The sequence below is a fragment of the Podarcis gaigeae genome (genome assembly GCF_964106915.1).
Source record: "Podarcis gaigeae genome assembly, chromosome: 10".
NCBI lineage: Eukaryota > Metazoa > Chordata > Lepidosauria > Squamata > Lacertidae > Podarcis > Podarcis gaigeae.
In genome coordinates this window covers 115,330-126,518 of record NC_139686.1, presented here as the reverse complement: position 1 = coordinate 126,518, position 11,189 = coordinate 115,330, and the positions used below count along the sequence as shown (strand labels likewise).

General features: G+C 48.3%; 2 protein-coding genes across 2 annotated transcripts in view; one reads left to right on the top strand and one right to left on the bottom strand.

The window, feature by feature from the left end:
• Positions 1-11,189, top strand: part of PPP6R2 (protein phosphatase 6 regulatory subunit 2) — a 221,538-nt gene that overhangs the window by 126,216 nt on the left and 84,133 nt on the right. The gene's annotated exons all lie outside the window — the stretch shown is intronic.
• Positions 2,046-8,858, bottom strand: LOC310825758 (coiled-coil domain-containing protein 166-like). The gene is made up of 2 exons (XM_083699573.1): positions 8,490-8,858; positions 2,046-3,310 (listed from the first exon to the last, which is right to left on the bottom strand). Exon 2 carries the CDS (start codon positions 3,280-3,282, stop codon positions 2,269-2,271), a length of 1,014 nt encoding a protein of 337 aa, XP_083555699.1. The 5' UTR covers positions 3,283-3,310; positions 8,490-8,858; the 3' UTR covers positions 2,046-2,268.

Genomic DNA, 11,189 nt, shown 5'->3' with positions numbered 1-11,189 from the left:
TGCTCTACGTGGGGCTACCTTTGAAGGTGACCTGGAAACTACAACTAATCCAGAATGCGGCAGCTAGACTGGTGACTGGGAGCAGCCGCCAAGCCCACATAACACCGGTCTTGAAAGACCTACATTGGCTTTTAGTATGTTTCCAAGCACAATTCAAAGTGTTGGTGCTGACCTTTAAAGCCCTAAATGGCCTCTACCCAGTATACCTGAAGGAGCGTCTCCACCCCATCGTTCTGCCCGGACACTGAGATCCAGCATCGAGGGCCTTATGGTGGTTCCCTCACTGCAAGAAACCAAGTTACAGGGAACCAGGCAGAAGGCCTTCTCGGTAGTGGCACCCGTCCTGCAGAACGCTCTCCCACCAAATGTCAAAGAACAATAACTACCAAACTTTTAGAAGACATCTGAAGGCAGCCCTGTTTAGGGAAGCTTTTAATGTTTGATGTATTACAGTATTTTAATATCTGGTTAGAAGCTGCCCAGAGTGGCAGGGGAAGCCCAGCCAGATGGGCAGGGTATAAATAATAAACTATTATTATTATAGTGGCTTCGGGGTGGGATGTGGAATGTGGGGATCCTGGCTCCCAATGCAGTAGAGATGCAGTGCCAGAATCTCACCACTCGGCTTGTAGCTCCTTGTTTGGGGCAATCTATGTAGGAATATAATCACATACTTGCAGCTAAGGTGTCTTTGATTCAGAAAGAATAAGGAGCTGAGGGGAAGGCCTTTCAGACTGGGAACCGGGTGTGGGATGGGCCAAGAGCTCTGCTGTGCCCAACGGTAGCCTCAGGAGGGAACTTCTCTTCAGGACAGCAGCAGGGGGAGGAAGGATTTAAATGTGAATGGACAGCTGCACAAACGGCCTTCCCAGAATGCTCACCCTGCCTTGTTTAACCACCAGCTTCTCTGAAACTGATTTTGCTGGATGAATTGGCCAAATCGTCTGGCGCCAAGGAGAACAATGTAACGGATCCTGGCCCTTCATGACCTTCATGTCTGGTGTGAGTGGTGCCCACTGGTGTGTGTTCTGGGTGACAACTTCCTTCTGGAGTCCCTTTGGCTGCTGCTTCCCAGTCAACCTTTGGAGCCCACAAACCAGGGGAAGCGGAGCTGTGGCTCCAGGTGGTGTCAGATCCACCAGCCTGTGGGATGTAAACACTGGGAGCAGTGAAGTACAACATTCCTTGTTTTGCTAGAGTGGACATGCAAGGGGATGTTTGGTCCCGCTAGTCAAAACTTCCTGTTCCTCCTGGCCTGGAGCACCCTTCCTTGCATGGGACTAGTGGGTGGGCGTGACCTTCCCAGACCTGGTCAAAGGCCAAGGCATGCTGCCACTCTCTCTCTTTTCCATCTTCCTTTCACCTGGACTGGACTGCTGCCAGCCAGAAGTCTCCCAGGTCATCTCCCATATGGGGTAAAACTCTACATGTTTGTAACTTTAAGCCTAAAGCCTGCCTTCAGGGATCATACTCTGCCTGATCATGCGTAAAACTACTTTATGTTACTTATGAATAAGACTGTTGTGTCTTTATTCTTTTAGGAGGGATCAAAGGGATCTTACCACAAGTAATAGAACATATCTCAATCTGGGCAAGCCAGATTGAATTGTTTATTGTCTTAAGAGGCTCACATGAGTCTGCAACCAGCTTTCTGCTGCTATATAAAGAAACTTGCTAGCGCAAGCCAATGCTCAGGGGCGAAGGGACCAACAATACCTGCAGCGTCACAGGTTCCCCACCCCTTCCACTAATGTAAGTTTGTGCTACTAATGCACTTAACCACAAAGACTCCCTGGCCATTGCCCAGAGAAGGCAGCAGCCTGTGTTGTCCAATGTTTTACAGTTTCTGCCTCCTGAAGTGGGCAAGGACTGTTGTCCGAGGGCTGGTGGGTGGCAGCAGGCTGCCACGAGAGCCTATGAGAGGGTGCAGGTGTTGCTGCTGGCTGTGATGCCGATGGGCTTGCCTGGGAGTAAGCAGAGGCGCAGCAGCCTCTTCCTCCCGCTTGACCAGAGACCCCATAAGAGGACAGGAAGCTGTCCAGCACTGACGCACATCCACACACATCCTTTTAATTAGGGGGGCGGGGTTGGTCCATGTTTCCTGCCACCTCTGATACGAAGCGAAGAGCAGAGCGCATGAGCTGCTGCAGTCTCCAATCCCCAAACAGCTTGTTGCTGTCTCTGAGTCAGGATTTCTGCTTCCGCATTTAGAAGTCTACTCTCAGGCCTCCTCACCTTTGCTCACACGCCTGGAAACCGCTCGCTCTCTTAAGACTGCTGGCTGCTTGTGGGCATCGCTTGCTGCTTGCTGCTGCTCTTGGGGCTCCAGAGTGGTGGCAAACCTTCGGCAGCTGCTGCCTGAGCATCCCTCTTTGCGGGCCCTTGAGCGCTCGCGCCCCGAGAGGATTTTTGTGCGCTCTTGGGAGGCTGGCTACTGGGAGTGGGGCCAGTCTTCTGAGCCGCCTGTTGCTGGAGCCAGCGGCGCATGTGTGCCAGGCCCCGCCCATACTGGAGCTCCCGCAGGAGCTGCTCCTTCTGCTCTCTCAGCTGCTGCCGGAAGGCTTTCAGGCCTTTAGCTCGCTGGATGAGGCCGAGGAGCTCGTTGCGCAGCCGCCTGTTCTCCTCCTTCACTCGGTTGGTGTGCTGGATGAGGCTGCGCACGGCTTCCTTCTCGGCCTTCTTGGCCAGGGCCTGGACCTTCTGCTCCGCCTGCACCTCGTACTCCGCCTTCTGGTGCAGGTACTTGCTCTTGAGCAAGCGCATTTCCTCCGAGTGCCGGATCTTCATGGCCAGCAGCTCCTTCTCCAGCTCCCGAATGCGGATGAGCTGCTCGGACTGCAGCTCCTTGAAGGGCTTGAGCTCCTCAACCTCCTTGGTCATGAGGGAGAACTTGGTCTCCATCTCAATCAGCTGGCTCCTCATCTCTGTCTCCTTGTCTGTGTACTGGGAGGTCAGCTCCTCCTTCTGCTTCAGGACACTGGTGAGGTCAAAGAGGTTCTGCTCATTGAGGGTGGTGATGGCGTCCTGGCACCGGGCAGCGCGCCTGTTCAGGTAGCTCAGGTAGGCCTTGCTGTTCTGCCGGATCTCCTGCGCTTCCTTGTCCAGGAACTCGTTCCTGCTCTGGAACTGGTCCACCCATTGTGTGTAGGTGTGGATGTGCTCCGCCAGGATGAGGGACTCCTTCTTCAGGGACTGCTCTTGCTCTGTCAAGAGCGGCCCAGTCGTGCTCTGGCTCTTGGCGATGCTCTTCCGAGCTTTGGACTTGGTCTTCTTTGTCGCCATGCTGTGGCAGGGGCTGCCCTCTCAGGCACTGGCAAAAGAGAAATGCAGTGGGATTTTATTTTAAATGTTTTGGTACCACGTTCTGAGGTCCTGAAGTCCTCAGTCAATTTTCTAAAAGCAGCAACATACAGTCAGTTTCAATATAAATGGAACTTTTATGAGCCATCATTTGAACTGTTGATGATATTTTGGATCTGCACTGAACCAGCACCATTACCCATGTGTCGTGGACTGGTTGGACACAAAGGAATAGGGGGAGGAACCAGTTGAGGAACCACCAAGGGAGGAAGGCTCAGAGTCGGCGGCTTGGTGGTGAGATGCCAATGAGTGGTCGGAGGGTGAAGAGGGAGCAGACTGGGAGGAGGAGGAGGAAGTGGCAGAAGCAGAAGAGGTGCCGGGGTTTAGTGAGCAGGGGGGAGGGGTCTGTGGCAGAGGGAAGTCTAGAATCAGAATCAGAAGCGTAAGCAGGAGAGTGGGCTGAGGGAGGCCAAGAGGCAGAGATGAGTCAGGCTGGTGAAGAAACACAAGTTTCTTCCACGCACACACACCCTGCTGTGACAAGGTTTCCTCCTCCCTAGTCTCCCAGGATCAGGAGAGGCATGAAGCAAGAGGAGTATAGGCAGAAACGCAGGTGTCGTCTCAGATTGCTTGGGAAGGACCTGGCAGAGGAAGGCCCTTAGCTGTGGGAAGGTGGGGACTTTCAGGCTCCACAACTGCCTCATAAGGATCAGACCTACCAAGGAAGACTTGCTGTGCTCTTTAGGCTTGGCTCTCCTGTGCAGATCCTTTTTTTCTAATCAAGAGTTAACTTCACCTGCTCTGTGTGATTTACTGCTTGCTGGCTCCCTCCTGACATCACATGAGAATGGACAGAAGCATTTGAGGCATGTATAAAAAGAGTTGGAGAGAGAGGGAACTGGGTGTCCGCCCCCCCGAGCTTTCCATGAGCAAGGGGCTGTTGGCCAGATACGGGGCTGGAGGGGGAGCTGCTCCATAGCACTCAGTCCATAAGGATGTAGTCAGCATATCTCTTTCTTGAGCTGAGCACTTGAAAAATGCAGCTATGCCAGAATGCATGATCTGAGAGAGTTTGTTCTGGGCATCTCAGAAGCTAGCTCAGAACCTGATTAGGGCTTTGTGCTGAAGCTTCTTCGATTAATTGGGTTTTCACTGTGCATTATGTTAACTTAAAATTTATTAAAATACAATGAAGGGATGGGGCAAAAGGTAAATGCCGTCTATTGAGTTTTGGGGACAGAGAAGCTAAGGGATTTCCCTGTTGTTTCTCAGGCTGCGACATCCTTAATTATATCAAAAGACACTTTCACCAGTGGTTGTTGTGTGGATCTTGGTTCTTGGCTTTTGTGAGTATAAGAAACTGCTAATCCACCTAAGACAATTTCCCAGATGTTTCCTTTCAACACACAAACACCTGAAGACTCCCTTTTATGCTGGACTCCCTTTTCACACAGAAATCTTTCAAAGTTATTAGAGGTAAATTCACCTCCTCTTTTTGATTGCACTCCAGTTATCTTTGCATCATATTTTGCTTTCACCCAGTTTACAAAATTCTCAAACCTCTATTTAGCTTCTCCTTTAACAAATAAATGAACCCAAAATGCAAGAAATTGTCAACAGTTGTAAGATTAAATTTAGCTCCTTACAGAGTTTCCTGGAATGGATTTGCTCAATCTATATGCAGACGTTCTAGAACTTGCTTAGGATTTCTTTCACATTTTGTGTTAATTGGAGCTGTTGTTGATTTACACTCCCTCAGCAATTACAGAGTCTACCTTTACAATGTCGGCAGAGAAACACCATTTTTTCCTCTGTAATTTTCTTTCTCTATCTGTAGATTTGTAATCCAAATGTTTCCTGAGGCAAATTCTTTTAAGGTGATTTTCTGATCCACAGTTGTAGCACCTACAAATTCCATAAACTTTCAACATGTTGTCACTCTTTCTTTCTTCTACATTCACTTCTTTATCTTGGCTTGTTGAAACAGCTGTCTGCCATCTTTCCTTGCTCCTGTCTTCTTTCTCACTTTGAAATTCTTTAAAGTAGTCCAAACTTCTTTTGCAGTTAACAGCCCTCTAACAGTCAGTAACTGGCTGTCTTCCAGATCAGTAATTATTGTGACTCTTGCTCTCTCCTCTCTGTGAAGCCATTCAGGAGAAGGTAAAGGTAAAATGGTAAAGGACCCCAGACAGTTAAGTCCAGTCAAAGGCGATTATGGGTTTGCGGCGCTCATCTCGCTTTCAAACTGAGGAAGCTGGCGTTTGTCCACAGACAGCTTTCCAGGTCATGTGGACAGCAGGACTAAACTGCTTCTGGAGCAACGAGACACCGTGACAGTAACCAGAGCGCATGGAAACACTGTTTACCTTTCCACTGGAGTGGTACCTATTTATCTACTTGCACTTTTTTGGGGTGTGCTTTTGAACTGCTAGGTTGGCAGAAGCATGCTGAGAGCAACAGGAGCTCACCCCGTTAAGTGAATTTGAAATGCCGACCTTCTGATCAGCAAGCCCAAGAGGCTCAGTGGTTTAGACTGCAGTGCCACTCCCTTCTCAGGAGAAGAAGGGTCTGAAGGTGGGTCATTAATACAGGGTCCAATAAACCTTCTCTCCAGAGCAGTATCTCCATCTTGACACACCAACTGGCATAATTATTTTCTGTTAGTTTCTCCATACTCAGAGACATAGACATTGTGAAACTTGCTTGCTCCCTTCCTGCAGTTAAACGTTCTGCAGCTTCCACAACCACTTAGCCACATAGGATTCACAGACCCCCGTTTGCCTTTGGGTTATCTGCAAAATCTTCCTTGACTGTGATGACTTCAGATTGTTGTTGTTGTTGTTGTTTAGTCGTTTAGTCGTGTCCGACTCTTCGTGACCCCATGGACCAGAGAACGCCAGGCACCTCTGTCCTCCACTGCCTCCCGCAGTTTGGTCAAACTCATGCTGGTAACCTCGAAAACACTATCCAACCATCTCGTCCTCTGCCGTCCCCTTCTCCTTGTGCCCTCCATCTTTCCCAACATCAGGGTCTTCTCCAGGGAGTCTTCTCTTCTCATGAGGTGGCCAAAGTACTGGAGTGATCCCCTTCATGGATCACTGCCTTGCCGTGGCGAAGGGGCTTGAAGAACTCAGAGAAGCTATGAACTATGCCGAGCAAGGCACCCAAGATGAACAGGTCATAGTGGAGAGTTTTGACCAAACGTGATCCACCTGGAGGAGGAACCGGCAAGCCACTCCAGTATCCCTGCCAAGAAAACTCCATGGACAAAGACAACAATGACTTCAGATTGCTGGTTTCCAAAGTGTGGGATTGACTTCAAGAATTCGCTTGTTGCTCTCTAGCGCCACCTGCTGGCCATACCTTTGTTGGTTGTGCTGAAGTAACCACTTCTCACAAAAGCTGAGGAAGATGAGTTCTTAATTCAGAGGTAGCATTTAGATGAGCAAACAGGCAACCAGTCTAATGTAAGGATTCAATACAAAGTCTCTCTCTCTCTCTCTCTCTCTCTCTCTCTCTCTCTCTCTCTCTCTCTCACACACACACACACACACACACACAAGAGGGTGCAGTCTTTTAAGTACAAGAAAATGGTGCGGTTGTTGCAGGAGTCCAAGGTTGCTTTTCTGTCACTTTGCTCTCCTGATAGCAGAGGATGCTTCCTAGCAGAAAGTTCTCCAGCTGTAATCCTCCTGCTGCAGGTCCTTGACAAAATGCTTGACATTCACGCTATCTCCTCAACCTCTGACAAACTCCGCATTCTCCTCTCAGACCCAACTCTACACCTCTGCTAGCTTGCACACACAGTTCCCTTTAAGGAGTTCCCTGTGCCTCTGCTCCTGAGCCCCTGACAAGACTGTTCACAAGACTCACAAGACTCAAGACAGTGACTCAGAAGCTGGACTTTAGTTCTAGTCACCTGTTTCACAGCTGTCGCAGTTAACTCCTTCATGTAATTTATCCTTTGTAAAATACACAATTGTAACACATATACCAACAATGACTTTTTGAGCAACCTTTTTGGAGACGCACCATAGCTCAGTGGTAGACTGCCTGCTTTGCATGAGGAAAGAGAAAGAAAGAAAGAAAGAAAGAAAGAAAGAAAGAAAGAAAGAAAGAAGAGACCCAGGTCTCATCCCTGACATTTCTTTTTTTAAAAAAAATAATATTTATTGAAAGTTTCCAAATATAAGAAAAAAATAAAAATAAAAAATAAAACATTTACTTTTAAACCTTATTTTCATTAGCATCTTTCCAGGACTTCCCCACCCCACCCCCTCTTGTATTCCAATTCCTTCAAATAAATTCAGCAAGTTCTTACCCCAAATTTTAGACTTATTATCATTGACCCAATGTTAAAAATATTTTTCCATCCCCTAAAATTGACCCCTGTTCCCTTCCACGAGTTCCCCTCTTTAGTATGCAAAACAGAATAGAATAAAAAAATAAAATATAAAATATAATTTTACACCCTTTGGATTCCAAATTTCCCTCCCCCCTTTCCCGCTTGCGTTCCCCAATGTCCATCAATGTCTGCTGTCGTCCTGGAGATCCCACATCTAGGCCGAAATCCTTCACAACTCCACTTTGCCGTCTTTTTAATAGTCTTTGCCATCTTTTTGGTCGTTTTTAATTTCGAGCATCCAATCTTGGAAGGACTCTATCTCAAGACTCATCCCTGACATCTCACCTAGCAGGTGGTGAGAAAGACCCTTCTCTGCCTAAGGTTTGGGAGAGCGGGTGCAAGGCTCAAAAACAGGCTATTCTGGGCTGGATGAACCTGACCAAACAGGTGCCAAACAATGATGGCACTTGTCACACAAAACCAAGCAGACTTTAGGCTTGTTCTGAGGCAGCAGGTCCCCCCCCCCCCCCCGCGTGCTGAGAAATAAAGGTAGCCATTTAACAGAGTCACCCATATCCCTCGCTTCTTTAGTGCCTGGCCACTATGTCTTGTCTTAACACTGCAAGGACTAGCAATGAGATTGTGGTCTGAAGATAAGTAAGAATATACCTATCCTGCCCTGTGCTGTGCTGCGGTGCAAAGGAGCTCTGCTTCAATGCATTTCTGTTTGTACCATTTCTGAAGCTGGGACAGGGTGGGACAGGGGTGGGCAGCCACCAAGCAGCTGTGAGAGACTCTGAGGCTGAGAGGGTGGCAGGGGCTGAAGGAGTGGGTCTTTCCTCACCTTTCCTCCAAGCAATGGGTGCTGGTGGTGCTGGCAGTGGGGACACGTACGGAGAACGGAGGTTTCTGTTAATATGGGCCCTGCTAGCCCTGAGGAACCATCATCATCAGCAATCCTCAGCAAAGAGCAGAGCAGCCACCATGAATGGCAAGCTCAATTCTGGGCCACTTTGTAGAAATGTCTTGGACATTTTTGCCCCATCAGAGTGTCAGTCAGGCGAGACATTGGCCTCTTGGATGATGCACCCTCCTGAAAAGCTTAAAGGCAAAAAAGACAGTAAAGAGAAGAACTCTGGTATCACAATGGAGGTAGAATCACCACATTGTTGAAAATGGAAGGTGTCCAAAGAACAGAAGACCATCAGAATCATGTGCTCAAGAGAAGATCACCTGCGTCACAATGGAGGTGGAATCCCCACAGTGCTGAAAACGGAAGGTGTCCAAGGAGGAATAGAGGAGCCCTGCTGTTCTAGGCCAAAGGCCCTCCCCCCCCAGACCTGACCACTTTGTCCACACAGGCATAATTTGGAACGCTTCTCCAAAGCTACATAATTCTTCAAGATGGGAGACCATCTTCCTGTGAGTCCCAGACGACCTGCTCCCTGCCCAGGGGTGTCCTTAAGGCTTTGCTAATTTGGCCCCCACCAAGGGTGCTGGCCTGGGGGAAGCAAAAATCACATTGCTGCTTGGCCCCCCTGGGTTGCTGGTGAGCCAAGGGCAGTGGGAGAGCGGAGGTGATCTTACTGGAACTTGAAGACTGGGCAGGTGAGGGGCTTACTTCTGAGTAAATGGGCCCAGGAGTAGGTGTGCAAGAGGAGCTGCAGGAGATAGTGGTGGAGGAGAGGAAAACTGAGACAGACAAAGAAAGCTGTTTTGTTGATGAAAGAAATAAATAAATGCCTTATGGTTGGAGAAGATGGGGCACGATCATAAATGGTGGGCTTCAAAGGGAGAGAAATGAATGCATAGCAAGAAACTTCAGGGTCACTAATAACTGATGTGAGGAAGAATTGGAAAAAGTGCAGAATTGAGGGCTATAATATTAAGATCTGATAGAATCCTGGGAAAGAATTGAACTTGACGAGAAATGGACAGTTCTGGACTTCTAAGGAGAATAAAAAAATTAAGAACTACTTTTGGACTTTTTGACAGAAAAAGATGAATCTGTGGTGTCTGAGAAGAATTGTGTTTGGCAGACTGCTTAGCAACTCTTTAATGTAATATAGCTAGGTGTTTTCCTGTAGTGTATGCTTCAAATAATTTGAATCATTATAATATATATAATTGGCAGATGGAGAATTAGAAGCCCCTCTTTCTTCTTCTTCTTGGGGGGCCCAAGTGGGAGGGAGAGATAGAAAGGATCTTGGGGGGCGGGAGAAGAAACAGAAGCTTCCAGGTGAAAGCAGGGAGGGTCTACCTTTCTGTGTATGGATAAAGACAGGATGTGATTGTGACAGGTGGCTTTTGTATTCCCTTTCTTGCCTTTCTATCTCTTGATTTCCCCCCCCCCTCTTATCATTTTAGTTCTTTTCATTTCTTTTCTTCAGATTAGTTTGACTTTTATTGTATTGTTCCAAAAGTCCAGTGCCTGCCCCTCTCCCTGCCAAGTGGTGGCAAGAACCCATGGGCGTCTCAGGCACCCACACAGGATCTGTGCCCCTTTGGAGAATAGAAGATACGGTGGAGACTGTTGTGCTTGAAGAAATATGGTTTATTCACCTATTTACACCTTCAGCCTGCATGGAGGGAGTCCAGAACTTACAGCATGGCAGCAGGCAACCTTTCATCTCCCCTGCCAAGATGGATCTCAGCCCCTCTTCCCCCTCCTCCTCCCAAGGAATCCCTGCTTCAAAGCTCACTTTTCCTGTCCCCTCAAACACACCGTTACCCCTTTGTGACATCAGACTCCAGGCCAAAGGATCCTTTTTTGACGGCTCATTCACACCTTTTTGGCATGCTAACTGGTTTCCCCACTAAACAGCAACAACAAACAGGTTTGCTCTTCCCACAGCCAGCCAGGCTGGTTTGCATACCCAGCCCAGGAATTCCTTCGCAGCCTGCATTCTCCCTTCATACCACAAATAATCAAAATCCTACCATTTATTAATATATTGGGTTTGTTGTTGTTGTTGTTGTTTAGTCGTTTAGTCGTGTCCGACTCTTCGTGACCCCCTGGACCAGAGCACGCCAGGCCCTCCTGTCTTCCACTGCCTCCGCAGTTTGTTCAAACTCATGCTGGTAGCTTTGAGAACACTGTCCAACCATCTCGTCTCTGTTGCCCCATTCTCCTTGTGCCCTCCATCTTTCCCAACATCAGGGTCTTTCCCAGGGAGTCTTCTCTTCTTATGAGGTGGCCAAAGTCTTGGAGCCTCAGCTTCAGGATCTGTCCTTCCAGTGAGCACTCAGGGCTGATTTCCTTAAGAATGGAGAGGTTTGAGCTTCTTACAGTCCATGGGACACTCAAGAGTCTCCCCCAGCACCATAATTCAAAAGCATCAATTCTTCGGCAATCAGCCTTCTTGATGGTCCAGCTCTCACTTCCATACATCACTACTGGGAAAACCATAGCTTTTAGTGTACGGACCTTTGTTGGCAAGGTGATGTCTCTATGTATGTCTCTATTTACAGACAGGTAGCCGTGTTGGTCTGCCATATAAAAGGTAAAGGTAAAGGTACCCCTGCCCGAACGGGCCAGTCTTGA